Consider the following 21,627-nt stretch of genomic DNA (forward strand, 5'->3'; position numbering starts at 1 on the left):
CTCTTGATGGAACTTTTCACTTGCATTGACTTTCTTGACTTGAACTTGAAATGGAAGAGCTGAGATAGGAAATCCAGGGGCTGAAGTTTCTGTTTAACAGGAATTAATGGAGGCAAGAAGAGAGGTTACATTCTGCTTTCATTCCCTGGGACCTTCTAATCCCCCAACCATTTACTTTTGGAAAGAAAATATTTGAACATGTATCTGCGCGGTAGCGTTTATTTTAGAAATGTAAATCACATGTGCCGGCCACAGGGATCAGGCAAGGCAGAAAATCCTCCGGCTGAACAAGATTCCGAGCCCCGCGGATCTGAAGTGAGTTCTGGTCTGGCTTTAAGGCCCTTCAGAGAGGCTGCGAAGAGGCAACGAAATGATCCTTAAAAAGAGATGCTCTTTGCTTAAGAGTCCTAGCAGCTGACAAGCGCTCCAGACGCCTGTCCTCTCCACAAACCCAAGCCGTTTGGTGGAGCGGAGCAGCCACAGGTTGTCTTTCCCCCCCTCCACACCCCGGAGCCGGGAGGGAAGTGCCCTCGGCTCTTTGCCGGAGCATCTTGATCTTCGCGGGGAGCACCCGGCGCATCCCCGGGTACCGGTACCGGCCGGTGCCCCCGGGAGCGCAGCCCCGAGCGCGGGCAGAGCCTGCTGAGCTTCACTTCTCCGGGGCTCCAACCGCGCTGGGAATGAATATTTACATCCCCTGGAAAAGCGCAGCTCGCCGCTGCCGCAGAGGGGCTGGGGCTAAGCTGGTAGCCGGAGCTCGTTATCTTCCCCGCATGCGAATGAGCCCGTCCCGCGGCTCTTGGCTCAGGTGTGCCCGGCTTTTGTTTCATTAGATTATCAATTGGGGTTGGGAAGGGGTACCCAAAGCTTTCCCGATAGCTCGATGCCATATGGAAAATCGGCGGTATTTTGATTATGCTCTATGTAAACATTTTAATATCGGATCCTTAAAATCCAGAGACTATCCCAAAGGGGATTAAAACATAATCCTCTCTCTCTATAGCTGTAGTGGATTAATTTCGTATTCTCTCAGTGGCTGGCTTGCTCCCTGAAGGCTACAACAAAAAGACTCAGTGCTCCTTAAACATGCTATGGAAGTGGAAGTTGTAATTGGAGATTTCCAAAGGACAAGTGTAAAAAATGACACACTGTTAATACCGATTTTTTTTTTCATTTTGTGCTTTCAGGAGAAGAAGAAGAAAAAAAAAATCCGCAAAGATTTGCTTAACTTAATTTGAACACCCTCCTCCCCCGAAATCCCATCATTTGACCACTATTTATTATGCTTTCTGCTTTTTTTTTTTTTTTTTAAAAAGCCAACCTTTTCTCATTTGGAAAGTACAATAAGGCTTATTCCTTGTCGCATTTTAATACCTCTGACATGTTTACATTGCAACGACTCTAGGGTTTCATTGGAGCTGAACACAGGCCAAATGCCAAGGTACCGGGGCTGGGAGCTCGGAGCCTGTTCTGGGGAGGAGGAAGCCAACAGTCCCCCATTCCCCCTGCATTCGGTAACGGGTTCAGAAGTTAGTGTCCCCCTTCCCTCCACACCCACATACCACCCCCACCACCCCGCTTATGCAGCTCTGCCCCCTCCTCCAGTACACGAGAGTACGTTTCGTTAGCACACCCGCTGAGCCGGGGTGCACCTATTGTCTTCTCCTGGATGTCAGATAATAGGTTTTGGCCTTTTGACCATTAAATAGCGGGGGCTTTATTTTTATTTTAGCCACACAACACCAGGGAAAAGAGGTAATTGGATTAAATTGATGGTCTTCCTTCTGGGATTCAGCAAAGCCCACAAACGCCTCCTTAAAATGATAGAATATCGGGTCGTTTCCAGGACGCGTCTTCCGAAGGCTCTTTTCTTGCCGCACAAAGGCCCCCCGAACCCATCACCCTGCGCCGGGCCGAGCGGCGGCTCCCGGCCGGGCTGCGGGGAAGGGCGAGGGGAGGGCTGGGGCGCTCATCGTGAGAGGGCAAAGTGCTTCTGCAGGGCAGGGAGCCGCTGTCTGCCCAGACCCCCCTTCTATAAACACAAAGAAAGGGAGCCTGGGGAATAGAAACCCAAATCCACTTGTAATCGTACAAGAGAATCGGGCGTAATTACTTGAGCAACCTAGATGAAGATTGATGAGGCTTTAAAGCGGCGTTTCGGATCGATCACCCTGCCCTTTGGAGCCCGCGGCCGGGCTTCCCCGGCTCGGCTGGGCTGGGCTGGGCTGAGCTCGGCTCGGCTGGGCTCGACTCGACTCCTTTTCCTTTCTCACTGCAAGGGAGGGAGAGAAGATGGAGGCGAGACAGGGAAGAGCAGCAAAGCAAGCCCGGCGCATGTGATTCCGATCAGCTGACTCGGGTCAAGAGGCTACCCCGGTTTATTAGGAGATGGAAAACAATAAAATGAAAGAAAATAGAGTTTGTATCAATATTATCCAGCCTGCCACGCTGGCCTGCTGAAAGCTGTCACTGAAACTCTTGCGCTTGAGCTTCTACGTGTGCGCACAGCAACCCGCGCCTTCCCCTTCTATTTATTTTGCAGCGTCGGTGACAAAACATTGAGCAATACGGGCTCAAATGGGGTGTTACAGTAAAGTAAAACATTAACGACATGACAGTTAGATGCGCCGATACAGGACTAATTTGGGCTAAGTGAGTAATTTGAAGCGTCGCTTGCAAGACGTGGTAGGAAAGTGTGTGTGCGGAGAACCGCGGGAGGAGGAGGAAGAGGAGGAGGAGGAGAGGTCGCATCCACGCCTGGTGCGAGCTGCAGCCCTCGCCCGCACCGGGCCCTCCGCACGGGCGCTGCCTTCGTTCCCCAGAGAGAGCCGAGCGCCCGGGGAGGGCAGCTGGGGCCGTACGCAGGCGCTCTCTCCGCCATCCGAGCAAGGTTTTCCTTATGGAAGGGGGAGATTTTTAACCGCTTCAAACAGACAGACCCCCTTTTCTTTTTAGCGTTCGCCGCAGTGATGAGTTTGCCGGTCCCCGAAAGGTGCGTCAGGCAGGCGCTGGACCCGGTTTCTCAGCACTGAGGCGTTTGTTATTCGTACGTCAGGTGTGTGTACAAATTACCCTACACGCTTCGGCAGCCAAATCCGGGAGAGTCTTTTAGATTTCATCTTTTCTTTTAATTAGAACACGTGAGCTTCCAAAACACCGAGGCTGTAGGCAGTAGGTTGCATTCATGCTGAAGAAAAAGATGGTGAAAGAGTGATCCCCTCTTTTCTTTTGCATTAAAGCAGAAGTTTGGGGGGTTCTATTTGGTCTGGCTGGGGATTTTTTTTTTTTGTTATTGTTGGGATTTATTTTTTTGGGTGTTTGGGATTTTTCCCCCCCCTGAATTACAATCCCTAACAATTTGCTGCTTGTTATAATAGGTTTTCCCCCTCCCATCCTTCCAGTGCCCGTGCAAGCGTCACGTTAAGGGATGTATTTGAGCGAAATATTGTTACAGCGATTGCAAGAGGATGAAGTGACAGCGAGTTGAAATAAAAATGATCTTGCCGTAAACATGTTTAACGATGCTTAAAGCCTTTGTGTGCGCGTGTGGTATCGAAGCAGCTTTGAAAAATATATATATAAATTTAAATCTTTCGCAATACTTTTTGGAGTTGAGGTTTGGACGCAGAGTTAAAGAGAATGAACGGCCCCAGGCTTCGCGGGGTCTGGCGGGCAGGGGATGCAGGATGCTCCTCTGCCCGCCCGGCCCGGCCCGGCCGCCGCGGGGACCCTTGGATGCCAGGTCGATGCTGTGTGGTTACAGTCGCCGCTATCGCACATAAACGGCGATAGTGTTAACGAGGAGCAAAAGGGCAATGAAAAGAGAAGGGACCTACTAACTACTTTTCACTCTAACCCGGCTGAATTTCGCCGCTGGCTGATTTATCTCGTAACCCCGGAGCTCCCAAACTCGGTCCTGTCCTGGCCGCGGAGTTCAAAGCGCTGGCCGCGGGCAGGAGAGGGAAAATAAACGCCGGTTTACAAACAGAGTTTATTAGGGGGCTCGCCGGGCGCTCTCTTGGCGGAGGGAAGGGCTACCGGGGATGATGGGCCGGCCGGGCGCCTCCAACCTGACGCCGCTGCCCTTGCCTTGCAGGCCCCGTGGTCCTCAGCACGCCGGCACAGCTCATCGCCCCCGTGGTGGTGGCCAAGGGGACGCTCTCCATCACCACCACGGAAATCTACTTCGAGGTGGATGAAGATGACCCGGCCTTCAAGAAGATCGATCCTAAGGTGAGTGAGGCGGGCGGTCCCGGTCCCGGTCCCCGGTCCCGGTCCCATCTCCGGTCTCATCCCACGTGCGCCGGAGCCGCCCCCTCCCTCCCTCCTTCCCTCCCAACTCTGCTCCCGGCTGCCGCCTCTCGCTGCGTTTTATCCAAAAAAAAAAGGGGGAAAAAAAAGCCTCCGCGATGTATTAATGATGTTAAATCCTCTATTACGGCAGCGTGCGCGTTTTCCAGCAGCCTTTCGCTCGGTGCCTTTGTATGAACGTGGTCAGATTTAGTAGTTAAGCCAATTGCTCTGAAATCCCTGGAGGGAGCAGCAGTCCCAGCCAGCAGCCTTCCCGAGACACAGCAGAGGGTTTTTTACCCCTTCCGAGGTTATCAGACAATCCCGTTATTTCAAGAAAGTTAGTTTGCACGTAAGAAAACACGGCGCGTTTGAGTAAACACGGTTGAAATGCAAGTTAATGCTTGTTTTTGGAGGAAAAAAAAATCCAAAAGAGAAGGAAAACGAAAGGGGAAATAAGCGTGTAGCCAAGACTTGATTCCTGGGAAAACTGTTTTTTTCTCCTGAAGTCATTTACTACTACCAATTCCCCCTCTCCCCTTGCCTCCCCTCCCCGCCCCCGTCGAGAAAACCCCCCAGCCCATCCGCAGCAGAACAGGGGTGCGTGACTTGAGCAGAAACCTTTGCGTGGCTTCCTCCCTGCGGGAAGGGAGCGGGGGGCTGCCACGGGGCGGGGGGGGAGGGAGGAGGGGGCATACGGGAGGGACGTGTGTTACAGGGCGCTCCTCTCGCCTGTGTTTCAGTTTATTTTTATCGCTGTTACTTCTTTTTTCCCTTTTATTCCCCCCCTTTTTTTCCCCTCCCTTTTTTTTTTGGTTATTGCACTGGAAAATGTTAAAAGAGAGAAATTAGAGGAGGTATTTTTGCAAAGAGCCTGGATTATTTTTTGTTGTTTTTTTTGGTTTGGTTGTTTGGGTGGTTTGTTGTTTTTTTTTTTCCTGCAGAAATATGATAAATAATTCCCGAGAACTATGCTAACCACCTCGACTGAATATATTTGTAATAAGGTGATTTCTCTCTGACGCAAATTTTCTCAAACTCGGAACTTTCTTCGTAGTGCTGGGGGGGGGGGGGGGTTGAGGGGAGAGAGAAAGAAAATGAAAACCCAGAGATTCTCTCCGAATCGCTGGGTATAGCGGCTTCGTTGTGCACCCGCTGGAAAGAGCTGCCAGCGGCTGTTACGCGGCCGCTTTCGGCACTTGTTGACTGTTGGGGTACTGAGGAAAATCCGCGGTGTTCTTGTGCGTTTTGCCCTTGCAGCCGCTTTCAAAGCAACGCATCCTGAGGAGGACCAGGCGGTGCAGTACGGATGGGCGATTTTGGGTCGCTTGCTGTTTTGTAGGCACCTATAATGTTATTCCCCCTGAATGCCTTGGGAGCGCAGGGACTTGATTTCTGGGAGCGCAGTTGGGGATCTTAACCACATTCATACCGGATTTGTAGGTCAGAAGTGATAGTGGTGTTGGTTTTATTGGTACCGGCTTGAACTTTTCGCCTCCAGATTTTATTTTCTTCTTTATTAATGCTTGCGCCAAGATGCTAATTCTATCAGGGTCCCTCCTGCTCGGTACATGCTGCTGGAGGGGTACGTTGTGTCTCCTCAGCTTTGTTCAAAACCGAGGAGAAACACATCAGCGCCGTAGAATAAACCTTTCCAAAACAGATTTATTTTCTGGCGGCTGAAACAAAAGTATGACTGCATTAATAACTACCTCGGTGCCTGACAGTTGCTCGTGGTCACCTGGAGCTAAATCCTAACGTGTTTGTACCACCGGTATTTCCCTATTCTACACAACTATTCAGAAGGCAAAACCAGTCGGCTGCCCTGAAGTTTTCTGCTTTACAGGATTCAAGCAACTATCACCAGCAAGACAAAATTCACAAAACATAGCTGCCACTGTGGGGTTGGGTTTTTTTTGCAAGTAGAAAACTTAATCCGGTATTGAAACGCTTACCCATATGCGTTTTACTTCATTTATTAGCTTGTAATTAAATAAATCAGCAACAGAAATTAAAATCTAAATCACAAAAGGTAATTATCCAGTGTATTTCAAGTGCATTTTCAAATATATAATTCCAATATTCAAGCGTTATTATATAAGCAGAATCCAAATTTCTTTTGAATATATTTAAATAACATTTCAAGTATATTTATGGAATGTTAGAAATAGAACAAGCAATATATATGAAACGAAAAATGTAAACTTGTTAAGTTTAGACACTTCAAAAGACAATTAACAAAAGTACCATGATAAAATCTACCTTTTTAAATGGTATCTTCTCTTTAGCAGAAAATGTCCTTGAAGTATCCAAAATGGCAATTTAACTTCTGTTCACCAAATCACAAAACACCAACATCCACAATTTCAAAGACAATGTGAAATCACAATATTTGATACAAATTAAAAGGTACATTAGGGTTTGTTCAGGTGGCATATCCAAACAGCTTTTACTCACAGAGGGTTTACATAAAAATACCGGGGTTTTGTTATAATCCGTTGGTACCGTTTCTAGGCAGAATGGTGACAATCATGTCAAATTACGGCCAATTTTGCTTTCCGGATAAGATACTTGCTTTTTTTTTTTTTCCTGCTTTTTTTTTCCTGCTTTTTTTTTTTCACGGGGAACTGCAAAACTCTGGCGAAGATAAGAGGGACCGTCCTGGCTGTTCTCATTTGCTTTTCTTTGTGAAGAGCCTAAGCTATATTCCTTTTTAAAGGAGCATATTATTTGCATTGCCAAGTGGAAATATTTGACCTTTTTCGAACAGGCAGCTTAAACTTCATCGGGAAAAGAAGCAGATTTATCGATCGGGCTGGTTTTCTAGTTGCCCTCTAAAGTTTCTCCAAACTTTTCGGGTTGGTAAGTATTTCCCTAGCCAGTCGCCACGTTTGTTTGGCCGCGTTTTCCAGGGCCGAGTGAGGTTTGCCCTGAAAGAGGTCTAAGTTGGGCAAGAAATAATGCGGGCACCTCCTGCACTGGAGGCAGGAGATGAGCTGCAGTAAAATCCCGTTGAGCCGGTCCCCCAGGCACGACTCGTCCCAGTCCGATTCGCGGGGATGCTTTTCGCATTCGTAGGAAACCAGAGTCTTCATGTGATAATTATTCAGGGGCTGGCCCGGCAGCTCCAGGTGCCGGTCCCGTAAGGTTTTGAGGATAGAGAGGCATTTCTTCCTGCAGCCGCCCATCTGCAGTCTGTTCTCGGCTTCCGCGAACTGCAGCACCCAGGCATCGCTCTCGGCCGAGCTCTGCTTGCCGGCCAGAGAGTGGCACTCCTTGGATAAGAGGTTGAAGCCTTCCGCCTTGACCTCCGCCACCCTGTTGGGTCCCGGCCAGGGGATGTGGGGAAGCGGCCAGTGGGCAGCACTCCGCGGCCAGATCCCCGTGCACTTGAACGCCGGAGTGATCTGCACCACGTACCGATCCCTGATTCTCAGCTTCACTTCGCTGGTGTCCGCCACCATCTTTACCACGTCTCTGTAACTGCACTTATCCACGGCTTGAGCCACCAGAGTCTGAAATCTGGACCGGATTTTGCGAGCGGAGAGGTAGCCAGACGCCGTGATGAACTCCACCCAGAGGGACATACTCCTCTTGCGCCCGTCGCTTAACTTTAACACAGCGCAGCCCGGCAAGGAGCCGTCGTCCACGAAGTTGAAAACCCCCATTTGGTTCAGATACAGCACGACTTCAAACTCCGTGGGGGAGATGACTTCCAACCCCTCGTAGCGATTGTCCATCTCGTTCAAGGAACTGATGAAGCGGGGCTCCTGCACCTCCACCTCCTTCAGCACGTCCGACACCACTTTGCAGACTTCTCGGATCGTTTTGGCGATGGCAGCTTTCCTGGCTTGGCATTTCTCGTTGTAGTATTTATTCAGATGATACACCAGCTTGGCCTGGGCCGCGATCATGTTGGGGCAGAGATCCGGATTGTATACCGGAGTCTCGCAATAGGCTGTGGGATCCAATGCGGCTGCTAAGGCTGGAGCCAACTTCAGAGGAGAAACAGGCTGCCGCACTCTGAAATGTAACAAATGTTTTTCAAAAATGCGCTGGGGCTGCTGCTCCTCAGATGCTCTCTTCCTGCTTTTTTAGATCAGCCGTCTTGAAGTGTGTGTGGCGGGGAGTGGGGGGGGGTGGGGGTGGTGGTGGTGAGGGGTGGGGGGAGGGAAAGAGGGGGGGGGGGGGCGGGCGGGGGACTGGAGGGGGCGATATTTTTTCCTCCCCCTTTTTTTAAAGGGTCCGTGAGTGAAAGGAAAGCATGGAGAGCTGCACCTTCCCCAGCAGCAAGAAAAACAAAAGTTGCCCTGAGACACAGCGAGGCTTCCAGTAGTCAAAATAATAAAACCTCTTCGTATTTATTTATGTTTTCCCGTAGTAATCACTGTGTGTGCGGGGTGGTTAATCAGATGGTGGAAAAAAAAAAGTGCCGCGTGTGTGTGTGTGTGTGTATATGTCAGAAGAAGCTGGCTGTTGGTTTGTATAAGAGCCCAGATGCACTCGTGTGGAAATTATAAAGGCAGGGCCAGGCAGGCGGGCGGCCAATCGCCACTGGGCTCGTCACTGCAGCCTCTTTCAGCTCAAACCCGGCTAATTAATCCCTCTCTAGGAGATAGATATGTATACACAGACACACACACACACACACACGGGCACATATAGAAAGGTAGAAGGTTACTGGCAGAAAAACCCGCCCCGGTCATCTGTACGCTCGGAAATCAAGAAAAATCGCTCTCCTTTGGGTGTAGCGTGAAGGGTATTGACGTTTCGAAAGGATTTGGCAAAATTGTGCGGCTCCGCACTGAATCCCTGCGTGTCTCCCCCACGGCCGAGCCGGGAATGCAGGTGTATTAATGGGCATCCATCATCCAGGGAGCTGCAGCCCGGGCTCGCTCCGGCAGGAGCAGCGGCGTAAATTCATTAACTAACACTCGGCATCACATCACGCTGTCTTTTCCTCCTGATAGTTGCCTGTAACTGCGAGCGAGAAGTTGTTGAGGGGGGGTTTTGTCGGTTTTGGGAGGGTTTTTTTGTTGTTTAGTTTTGGGGTTTTTTTTCTCTCGTGAACCGGCCAGGGGACGAGGCAGCAAATTCACGGCAAATTTAGTGTCCTTTGGAATAAAATAATACGCAAAAATCCACGATTTGTATTGCTTTCAAAGATCTTCTGACGGGCTCTAATCGATTTGGAGGTTTAATGCGTTTCGGCATTGTCTCTGCCTGGCTTTTTTGTGTTTGTACCTTATGAAGGGAGAATCAATCGCTAAACATACCTGTCAGGTCTTTTTTCCCGTTCCCTCCAGAAATCACGTAGCAGATATGAAAGGTAAAAATCTCATCTGCCAATTCTTAGCTTGGTTTTTTTTATATCCCGCCTAGTAGCTCCAGTGTGTTGTGAGGAGTGGATGGATGCTCAGCTGCTTTCTTTTGAGCCGCCCTAGAAGTATCTGTTCATTCCGAACCTGGGCGCTGTATCGCACAGCGTGCTCTGCTACCAAGCTGCGTTTAGTAAATGTGCACACGGGAGGGATGCTCGCGGTTGCAAACATGCTGGCATTGCCACTAACCTGACAGGTTGGGGGTTGGGGGGTTCGCGTGTGTGATGTGTAATTAGCAAATTTCTCCTTCGGTACTTTTTTAAGTGCTAGCAACCGGGACCTTTATTTGCAAGTGAGTCGGGGTAGCAAACTCTGCTGATTTGCAGCATTTACTGAGCATTTACTGAGAGAACCCAAGATTATATTATGGTTTTGTTAAGGGAAAAAAAAAAACAACCCATCCCAACCAACAACCACCAAAACAAACCGCAAAGCTTTTAATCGCTTGGAATCTTTAATCTACTCCCCGATTACTAATTCTTAAAGTCACTGTCGCAGGCATATCCATCGCTAAGGAGAAGTCGTACGTTTCAGGACATTCATCCAGAGCATTAACGCGACCAACTTTATTGCATATAGAGGAGAATTTCTGACTTTGAGCTCGTCTCGCCCGGGCTGCCGTTTCTAGGGGCGCTCCCCGTGCCGCTTCCGAAGGGGAAGCTGATGCGGGAAGCATTTTCTGCCCGTGAGTAAAACAGGATTAGAAGTGTCTCCGGGCGCCTCGCTGAAAAACCGCAGGTGACAGGTCGTCCCGAAAGCAGCTTTTCCTCTTCTCGGCCGCAGCCGCCTGGACGACGGCGGAGAGGGGCGGCCGCTTTCTGGCTGTTTCGGGCCAAGAGATGCTAGTTCACTCCCGGCTTCTCTCCATCCTCCGGGTTTTTCCGGCCCGGCGGCGGGCGGGACACCCGCGGCTTCCCCCCGGGAGCGGCGAGTCCGGCAGCGGCACAGCGCGCCCGGTCCCGGCGCCTCCCGAGCCGCCCCCCGAGGAGCGCAGCCGCCCCGGCCGCGGTCCCGGGCTGCCGCCTCCCTCCCCCCGCGGGGCGGCGGCGTGCGCGGCCGCTCGGCTGCGAGCTGCCAGGGGCCGGGTCCTCCCTGCATTCCCCCAGCAGGCACTTACAAGGGTCTGCGCTGGCTCCGAGGGGACAGTCGGGCGCCTCCCCGCCGCCGCCCCCGCTGCTTTTCACCGGCGGCTGCCCCCGGGTGCGCGGGGAACCTGCCGCGGCGGGGACGGGGGACGCGGTGGGGACCGGCCCTCTTCCCCCCTTCCTCGGGCTTAGCGAGCTCGGCGGCACCGCCGCGAGCCCCGTCGGCGGGCGGGGAGGGGGAGGCACCTCGCCGGCACGGCAACATCCCGCCCCGCCGCCCCGCCGATGGAGCTCGGGACGACCCCTTCGCCCCGTCCCCTCCCTCCCGCCCCTCGGGGCCGGGGGCGATGCCGGTCGCGCCCTGCCCTTCAGACACTAGCGCCGCGTTCGCCGGGGCAAGGCAGGGCTGTACGGAGGAAGGAAAAGCGGCGAAGTTGGGTCCAACTCCGGCGGGCGGGTCTCGGGGACGGCTTGGGGCGGGGGAAGGCCCGCGGCGGTGCTGGCCCCGGTCCCCGCCCCGGCGCGGCGGCCGCGAAACCCCCGGCCCAACCTCATCGGTGGCGGCTTCTTTGCCATTTAAATAAGAAAGAGCTCCTTCCGCGCGAGGTTACGCACCGGCGCCGTGTTAAAACGAAAGTTAAAGCGGGGTGGGGGGGCTGGGGGGGGACGGAAAGGTTGTCCCTTCCTCCCATCCCCGCCAGAGGAACAGCCCTTTCCTGCGGAGGGGGCACGCCGGGTCCCCGCTCAGCTTCTCATCGCTTCATCTGCGCCGCAGCTCCACGTCAAAGATGGAAATGGCCCGCCCGAGGTTGTGTTTGTTTTTGCCCCGTGGGTTTTAGCTCAGCAAACCCGGTTTCGAAAAGGCGAAAGGCTTACGGGTCGGCCCTTGAAGCTGCCAGGAGTCTTGGTTTCCATAGCGGGGCGGAATTAAAGCCAAATTACGGTTTATATCCGAACTCAGAGCTTTCAGAACACAATGCTGAGATTAACCTCTGGTACCGAGTAGCGCCGGTTATACATATTTATTGTTATCTCGGCGGCTGTGGGAAATCCTGGCTTTAGCCTGGGCTGGGTGATGCTTAACTCTAAACGTTGCTTTAAACATCTCTACATCATCTCTCACACACACAATCAACAGTGGATGGTAGGAAAATGTGTGGGTCTGGGCATTGCTGGCACCAGTCAACCACTGAGATGTGATGACTAAAGGTGACCCAATCGCTTAACGTGACAAGAAGTCGGTGGTTTGGTTTAGATTCCAAAAAACTATTGCCTGCCTGACTGTATATGATATAAAAGATGAATATTTTGAAGCAGCGGTTGGTTTTTCTCTGTAGTTATTAGTGCGTCCTTCATAAATTCTAAAAGGAAGGAACACGTTTGCACCACCGGGTTTTCTTTTTCTATGCATTGAGTTGTCCTGGAAAAACCCAGATTTAAAATCACCTCATTAAAATGGTGATTGATAATTTGTCATGATAATGGTACCATGTGATATTGGGGACTTTTACCAAATTAATGTTTTCTAGATACTTTCTCATAATTAGGGGGGGGTACTATACCAGCAGTTGTTGAACTCTGCTTGTGATGTCAAATCCTTCAAACTACAGTGCCTGTGTGTGTGAGGGAGAAATAAAAAAGAAGAAATTAAGAAAAAGGAAAGTTGCCATATATAAATTTCACCAATTAATTTCTTTTTCATGGGGTGAAAAGTGTGAGTTAAAATGCACATGCAGATGCATGCGTGCAAAGGGCTGGCACTGACATCACTCTCTATTTCTTACTGCAGAGGGGTAGTTCCTTCCACACTCAACTGCTCATGAATTTTAAAGTTTTTATTTTTTAATATCAGCCGATTGCACTAGGGAGCTGGGGGAAAAAAAGAAGAAATAGAAGCAAAGTTGATTAAATTATTTATCTCTACTGCAGAAGTGAGTTTGAAGGCTCATTGAATGCATCTGATTTCTTGGGCTCCCCTTTCTCCCCTTCCCCCTTCAATTCATCCTGGTTATTTCATCCATATCATCCTGCCAGCAACAATAAATTTACTTTTTTTCAAGTACGAAAACTAAAGGCAGATATTTGAGCTGAGTTTGCTTTAAGTGTCACATTACATAAAATAGACAGCATTTTGGGGTTTATTTTTTGTGATAGAGGGTGACGGTACCAGCACTTTTCCATATTCCTATTTTGTAGTTTGGTTTTTTGCCTCCACTTTCAAATGAAGGAACAAAAGGAAAGTTAAATTTAAATGTAAGGTGCTATAGTGTTTACAGAAGTGCAATTTTAATGATCTTACCACTTCATTACTTAGATTTTTGAGTATAAATTTCTGTATAATCAGCTACACAAAGACATTTCTTCTATTACCTATATTTTTTTGCAAATTTTTTTTTTACTTTTAAAAAATTGTGATATATCTCCTTAATACAGCACACAATTAGCATTCATTATTGCTAAAATTAACACATGTATGTATTCTCTTCCCATTAAAAATGATGAAGAAAAAAACCAACCATGGAAAGAGTTTGTATCACTGTTGGAAGTGGTCATCCTAGGTCTTGTGGATGAACTGTTAATGCTTTAAATTCCTCTAATCCGCAATCTGTTAAGAGGGAAAACCAGTAATTGATTTGTTTTCTTTAAAATGTTATGTCTCAGAACTAAACACGGAGCTTGCACAACTGTAATGTTAGCTAGAACTGCAGAAACATTCAAGCAGGGGGAAAAAAAAATGCATTATTAATTTGATTCACTTCTCCATCAGCTGCTCCAAAGCCAGACATTCCTTAAAGTACAGCTTTTTTTAAAGCAGTACAGCACTCTATGTGTGTGTGTGTGTTTCTAAGGTAGTTTTGGTTTGTTTTTTAAGATCTCCTGCTTGGAGAATGCTCTCTTTTTTTTCACTGAACTGTGTGAGAGGAGTGTGGAATCAGTGGGGATTAGCGCCTTTGAATCTACTACATCTGCAGTGGGTCATCCAACACTGCAGAACTCTCATTACTCTCTCGTGCTGTATATGATTAAATGACTGAACATATTCAACGTTGACCTTGAAAATAAAGCCCTATGTGTTGGATGAGCAGCTTCCAAAGAGTTCTTGTCTAAGCTACCTTTCCCCTTCGTAACTTCTAGCCCTGGAATATGTTGCCTGAGAGAGGACTGGAGTGTTAGAAAACGTCAGTCGAAACTGAAGTGTGGGAGCACTTGAAATGCGTCATTACATAAATTAGGGCATCACTCGGCTTGTTCATGGTATGTTTTATGAGTAACCCAACACCTTATTAGCCCAGCTGAAATGAGAGGGTGGTTATGTCTTGAACATGCTTATTTTTGTGACCGGTGTTTCCCTGTAGGCTGGTTTCATACTGACTAGCAAACTAAACTTCATCTTCGTGCAGGTAGCCGCTAGAGCTGTTCACATCAGCAGAAAACATGTTGCTCAACATCCCTGAGCACTGGCTTGTATAAAGCTAGAAGTAAACACCATCTTTCCATATACATCCTATCATGTCATGTGTTTATTGCCAACTTTTGTGTTGCCTGTACTTCGGGCATGTTAAGTCCCCCTAACTCAAACCGAAACTTGTCCTCTCCTGTTCCAATAGCGTGGCTATGGTAAATTACCTGTGTAATTCACTTTATCTCAATTTAGCTCTAAAAAGACATACCTAACATATTTCAATGCAGACTTGGATTTTTGTAATGTAGTGTCCAGCTCGCTGGTATTTTCTCTCCAAATAACGGTGAAGGGAGGAGTTGAGTGAGTTGGTCGCGAGTGATTAATACGTTTCATTGAACCTTATGAAGTCCACTGATCCTGCCAGTGCACACACATGGTTAGCGAAACAGTCAGCTGGTTCTGGTGAGGTCACGGGTTTCTTCAGTGCACTGGCAGTGATTTTCAGGATCAGGGCCAAAAGCAGGATAACACTTGGAGGTTAAAAATTGAATAGGGCGAAGTATGGCGTGTCTTTAAAATATCTAATGCATCAAATACATGCGTTGGTGAGGAAATACATTTTTGGCCCAAATACCTACTCTTCTGTCAAGCAGAACTTCCCTATTAATTTCATTGTGTTTTAGCCAGAGTGTGGAATTAGCTTCTTGAGAAAGGACAGTGCTGTTTTGTCCATATTTTAACAAGATGCTCCCACAAAGATGCTTTCCCTAATCTGCTCTAAAGCCTTTACAAGGAAGAGGAGGTTATTCAGAGAAACGAGTGAGAGATTATGCTTTCAAAAATCTCTATTAAAACTGTATTTTTTTCACGTGCTTTTCCATATTCAGGATGATTTCTATTAACTCCCAAAAGGTAGTGAATCTTTTAACAGACTTAAACACGAGCAACCTACTTGGAAAAAACACTTATCTGTTATTCCTAAAAATACCCTACGTATAACTGTAATATAAACATGTCAACCAACTTATTATTTAAGGAAGATAGGGGAGAGATCTGTTCAGGAAAAAACTTGATACGAAGATCTTTTGGCCTTTAAAACATATTGATTTTCCCACCACCACTCCCCTTAACTGGTGGAACATTGCCATCGTAGAGCGTAATACTTTATCTAGGGGAGAACCGAGTCTCTTATTAACAAAAGCAAATCTCTCTAGTTGTCCTTTTGCTTGGGTTTGAAAAATCAACCCAGATTGCCTGTTGTCCTTGTTGCTTTCCCTTCCCTTCTTGCAGCCCAGCTGTAAAACAGAATATAGAGACCTGGATCATCCGCGGCGTAGCGCCCGTGTCGCCGAAGCGAGAAGGACTACAGAAACAACACGTAGCCTGGTCATTTCATAAATCTCCAGCGCAGTTGTTGAAAGAAAAATATTAGCTGCTTATGGAAATAGCTGTTTGTCTTAACGGAATATTACTATCGATTCTTCTTAAGAGTAGAAATAGATTTTGCCTTCCAGGCACGTTGTTGTTTGTGATTAAACTAGTGCCATTGAAAAGAAAACCGAATCATTTGCTGTGTATCTGTTAGGGTAGTGATGATTTTTTTTTTCTCTCAAGTCTCCTTAGTTTTAGATGAGGAAAAGGAGGTATCTGTTATTTCACATCTCTGGAGCATCTTTACTTACAGTTTCAGTTGATACAGACTAAATTATTTTGTGAAATTAAAGGATACTTCCAGGAAAAAAAAAATATCAAGGCTTTGGGTTTTTTTTTTTTGGCCTTTTTTTTTGTCAAAGCTGTTTTCAACGGGGTGGATTTACTTACATTGTGCGATGCACTCAAAATACATGCCAAAAATGGGCTGTAAATGTATTCTTTACTACTTTTGTTTTGGTCATTTTTATGTTGTGCAGTGTGTACAGGCCTACTAAGAGAAACGTTACTGTGACCAGCATGATTCTGGCTTTATTTTCAGAAGAGATTTTACCTTCTCTGTTTCTTGCTTTCCCCTGCAAATGATTTCCAGGAATGAACTGGCTAATTCTGGCTTTCAGTTTTTTAAAATAACCTTATCAAAACGAACCATAACAAGTGCAGAACTTCTACTAGCCCGCTGAAGCACAGCAGAGTATGTGGCATATGTTTGGTTGTACCATAATGCTTGTGATTCTCAGCTACACTTCAAGAGACTGCTTCTTTAAGTAGGTAAAAAATGACAGCAAGTATGTTGGACAACAGTTTTCTCATTATATTCTGTGAGTGCATTCATTATGTATTATTAGTCCTTAATTGTAAAGATGAAATAATATAACCATTTATCTTGGCAAGCCCATTATTTATGATCTGTACCTTACAAAACTGTGGGGATCTGTGTGGATGTTTTCTCCTACACGTACGGTTCAGATTTTTGGCACAGGGGGTGAGAAAAAAAGCCTTTCAGGTTAAATTTATAACTACCCTAATCCATTCTTGGTAGGCAAAGTGCGTGTCTCGATGAGGTGAAAGAAGTCCACTCTCCCTCACACCCACCTCCCCCCTCCAAAAATTCAGTTCTTCATTTGTTTTGTTCACCACGCTGCATTAACACAGTTTTCCCTTGTGTGCATCTGCCAGTGTACAATTTAGCCACGGGCATCTGTAGACCTTGTGGTGATCAGTATTGCAGGCAAAAGCCATATGTGTTTAAATAAAAAAAAATCTCTTTATTTCATTTGCTGTTTTAACTGGATGGATAACTTTTGTGCCTCAAGACAGAGGAAGAGAAAATACAGAAATAATTAATTGCCTCTATTCTTGAGGCAGTTTCATTTTCCCTCTCCAATATGGAATGCTTGTCAGCTTCCCTGATAAATGACTGCATGTATTTGCATAGATTTTACATTAACACAAAAATTAGTTTTATTTGCGAAAAACTAGTTTACATAATAATGCAAAATGTAGCATTATAGATTATGTTCCCAGATTTGAGACACTGTGGAAAAATGAGGGGGTTTTTTCCAATTTTTTAAAAAAATATGTTTGGGTTTGGTTTGGGTTTTTTTTTTAATATCATGCTATATTAATTTTTAGCTTTGCATTTTTTTTTTCAGTAAAAATAACCAAATCAGGGTCTTTTAGTGTTCATAAACCATTTCTTCAGTCTTTCATACATTGAATAATTGATGGCAGTATGAAAACAACTCCTTTCGTAGACTTCCACGCATTCCATTTGTTAAATACCACCTTAAATATGAATACCTTCACAAAATATCACAGAGCTGTTTTGAAAACAAAAATGTGGCAAACTGAGCTGTAAAATACTCTCCAAGGATATACTTCAAGTTTCTAACGCTGCTGTTAAAATAGTGCTCCATCAGGTATCCTTTCAAACCAATAATGTCCTGCATTAGCTTGTATGCCAGTGCAGGACTATTTTTCCCCCCCCTATATCTAATAACCTGTCTGGTTTAAGTAATTAGGCATTCCCAGCTTGAAGTGGCAGTGCTGTACCTCTAGTTAAAAACTGTGGTTGAGTCACGATTTGTCATGTCCATAAATAAAAATTTCCAAATCAATCAGCCGGCAGTATCTTTGAAGGGAAATACACTGCCCTGGTTTTGAGCCAATTGGAGCTATTTTCAAGTGACAAGAATGGGATGTTTGCTCATATAATAAACCCGGTGTCTTCTTGTCTAAAGGCAGCTGCTAATTGTATATCAGCCTGTTCTCCGTGCCGAGGAAAATACAGATGCATTCGCTGCTGTTATTTCATGCTGTATAACTAAAAGGAAATATTGCTCCTTATGAAGTGTGCTACACTTAATGGCAACTTAAGGTAAAAGAGTGCCTTTGCCACTTCTTGAATCTGGGACACCCTAGGTGCCAGCTGTCACTGCTCAGCTAATGATGACAAATGCCCCTCTCTATGCAGATTGCAGAGCTTGCAGGCTGCTATGAAAGGCAGCCAGATTACCTTTCTTCAGATAGTAACTTAACCTTTTAAACTCAAGTGTCAGAATGAAATTATTAGCTGGGATAGATTCAATATCTGTTTCTTTAAAATAGGAAGGGAAAAAAAAAAGAGAGAAAGAAAAGAAAAGGAAAGAAGACAGCAGTGACTTCAGATAATACCATACAGCTCGTATGCACGAATCGTTCGTGCCTCTCTGATGTTTTAAAAATAGGAAATTGCTGCCACTGCCTGTGAGCTCTGTGTGGAGTTTGCTGGCGTTGAATGCATGAATACTGAAGCTGACCTCTTGGTTGTACTACATGGAAATGGGGCCAAGCAGGCCAAATTCTGTCCTTGCTTCCACCCACGCGGTGTTAGCGAAGCACAGATCCGACAGATCCCAGGTTAACTGATGTTATTTGTAACAGCCCTTTAATTGATCTTACATATTGGGGATACACTTGGCTCTCTCCATGCCCGTTCATGTTACCACTGTGAAGTCTCTGAACCTCAGTTAGAGAGACCACTGTGTCGAAGTGACTGGGTATTTATTACACGGGTGTGAGCAGTTCCACAGATCTCAGCGTCGTGTGGGTGATGTTCAGTTACTAATGTGAATATATTCTCAGTCAGAGTTTTGGAGTTACTTTCTGGGGTTCTCTGGAAGTAGCCAACAGATGTGAGGATATTACACAGTTCCTTAACAGCATGTCAGGAAGGTAACACAGGGTTACACAGACACATGGGCATTCATATCAATGTGTGTACGCACGCACTAGCATATACATGGAACATCCAAACAATATCTATTTACATGTTTCTATTAAAATACTGACATATGAGCAGGTTTAACGTTATATTTGCCATTAAATCAGTCTGTGCAGCAGGCTGCATGTGGATATCAGTTTTCCTCTGAGCAAAGCACAGTTTTATTGCAGCAAACAAGTACATGCCTACAATATTTTCACGTGATCAAATCACTGTAGCATAGAAAACTACAGAAAAGATGTGGAAAGGGATTTAATAAGAAGACCAGGAACACTGTGGTGTATGGATACAAAGAAGTGAATAACAAGAATAGAAGGAAGGAAAAACCCCATGCATTTGGTATGAGATTGGAATGTCCTGGACAGAAAATAGTTATTATGATTGAAGGAAAGTACAGGAGGCAGAAAAAAATGAGCAAGTTTACAGAGCAAAGTTAAGATGACATCAATGTTGCAGTAATTATGACGTGGTTGGTTCTGTAGTAATCATTAAAGGCAAAGTAATCTGACCCATGAACATAGTGTTGATTAATATTCTTTTTCTCTGGAAAAGAATAGACCTCATTGCTGATATGTGCACTCTCAAAGCGCTTCAGTCAGTGCTTGCCTCTTTTGGTAAAAGGATGTGTGAAAGGGAGATGCTGGTTAAAATTATAGCAGAACTGTTTCCTTTTTAAGTTTGGGGAAGAATGTTTGGGTTTGCCTGTGCATAAGTATGTCAAATTTAACATCCTGTTTTGTTTCGTTTCACTCTGTTTTTTCGTCGTGTTCAAAGTATTTAAACCTCTACATGTTTCATTATTTCCAGCAAGTGTAGCACAATCTGGGAAATAACAAAGACAAAGATCTAGTGTTTCATACTCGGCTTTCTCAGCTTGTTGGTTGAATAGGCATCAAATGAAGTCCAATGCCTATACAAAGGAAATGTTCCTTGTTTGGATTTGCCCCATCTGTGTCATCTGGTGGCTTATGCAATAGGAGGTGTTATCACATGAATCCAAATGCACAAGCCAGTTGTTTTATGGACTCTTTCTGTGCTTGGAGGAGTTTATAAGTTGCCCACTCTATTGTGTGTCACTCCCAGATGACACGTGTGCATTCTGCTGAGCATATTTTGGGGGTAATTATAACTAATGAAGCCTGGTACACAGCTTGTTCGCAGAGTGATTTATTCTGCTCCTGTCTGATTCCTGAGAGTTCTGTAAAATGGTTATATTGTGCCTTCCACTTTGGACATCTATGGGAGCATGTGGTATTGAGTCCATCTGAGAAAATTTGCTATTCAGTGTTCCACAGACTAATTACCAAGATATTGGCTGGGTACATCGGTTTGAAAATATAGGGAGGAACTCAAATTAGAAATGGGATCTGTAACCTTCGGGATACTGACTTTATATGGCTCTTGTTTAGTTGTTTATTCTTCCCAGACTTTCAGTAACCCGCTAAGGAGTTCCCCTGAACCCCATCATTTAAAGTTATGTTCCCTTTATAACTTTTAGCAAAGCAGATTTTATTATGCAGTTTGAGCTCTGATAACTAATGGTAGTTTGTAGAAAGATAGTTTCAAAAGTTGGAAAGGAAATACCTTGTAGCTTTGCAGATTTCAGAAAGCAACAAGAAAAATCATTGCTGAAGCCTGGGTGTCAGCCTTTATTTAACCTTAGATGTCCCATTCTCACCCTAATTTATCTTGACTTACGAGTCTCTCAGGCAGGTAAATCCATTGACATTAGTGGGACTCATCTTCTATACAAGAAGTACTCATACATTTTTTTTTTTGCCAGGCTGGTTTTAAAAAGCTTTTTTCCAAGACACTGACATATCTCTGAAGTCATGAAGTAATGGGGCACACAGCTGCTGCAGGGTTTGTCACTTCATCTACCAGAGTCACAGATATCCAAGCATCCTGGATGTTTTCACAAGTATCTCAGCATCCTCCTGACTCTCGCCCTTTACATATTTATAAGCATCAATAGCGTCACCCTTCAGTCTCCTCTTCTCCAGGCTAAACAGGCCCAACTCCCTCAACCTTTCCTCATAAGGAAGGTGTTCCACTCCCTTAATCACCTTGGTGGCCCTGCACTGGACTCTTTCAAGGAGTTCTGTGTCCTTCTTCAACTGAGGGGCCCAGAACTGGACACAATATTCCAGGTGGGGTCTCATCAGGGCAGATTAAAGGGGGAGAAGGACCTCTCTTGACCTACCAACCACACCCCTTCTAATACACTCCAGGATGCTGTTGGCCGCCTTAGCCACGAAGTCACATTGCTGGCTCATGGTTGTCTTGCTCTCCACCAGGACCACCTGGTGAGGTCCCTCTCACCTATGCTGCTCACCAATAGGCCAGTCCCCAAGCTATACTGGTATCTGAGGTTGTTCTTCCCTGGATGCAAGACCCTGGTTCTCAGAATTGAATTGAGTAAGATGTCTATGATTCTATGATTCTAAGATGTCATTCCTCATCTAGAAACTTAAGGAAGAGGAGGTGAACAGTATCCAGCAGACCTGAAGTTTTCCTGTGCCCTAACCTCTCCCACTAGTGATGGTTATAGTACCAACAACGTTTTTCAAAATTAGTGCTTTCACTGGGAAAGGAAACAAAAAAATTCAGGCTAATTTTTATCTTCATGACCATGAAGATAGAAGTGAGCAGAAGGTCTGCCAGTGACTTAATTCTTGTTCCTGAAATTGCATGGAGCATGTTCTACCACTAAGAATTTGCAGTGTTGTATGCTCAAGGTGATAGCCATTCAGGAGGTGGTAAGAGCATTCT

General features: G+C 46.1%; 2 protein-coding genes across 5 annotated transcripts in view; one reads left to right on the forward strand and one right to left on the reverse strand.

Moving 5' to 3' along the window:
• Positions 1–21,627, forward strand: part of NBEA (neurobeachin) — a gene marked incomplete at both ends in the record, with an annotated part of 550,746 nt that overhangs the window by 379,856 nt on the left and 149,263 nt on the right. For all 4 annotated transcript variants that reach the window (XM_084277996.1, XM_084277994.1, XM_084277997.1 and 1 more), the window contains one exon: positions 4,097–4,233. In XM_084277996.1, the coding sequence (XP_084134122.1) occupies positions 4,097–4,233 (137 nt within the window). The remainder of the gene's footprint in view (positions 1–4,096; positions 4,234–21,627) is intronic.
• On the reverse strand, positions 7,125–8,206 carry MAB21L1 (mab-21 like 1; the record flags this gene model as incomplete). Its single annotated transcript, XM_084279648.1, has 1 exon — positions 7,125–8,206. Exon 1 carries the CDS (start codon positions 8,202–8,204, stop codon positions 7,125–7,127), a length of 1,080 nt encoding a protein of 359 aa, XP_084135774.1. The 5' UTR covers positions 8,205–8,206.

This window comes from Gallinula chloropus (assembly GCF_964237585.1).
Source record: "Gallinula chloropus genome assembly, chromosome: 1".
Classification (NCBI taxonomy): domain Eukaryota; kingdom Metazoa; phylum Chordata; class Aves; order Gruiformes; family Rallidae; genus Gallinula; species Gallinula chloropus.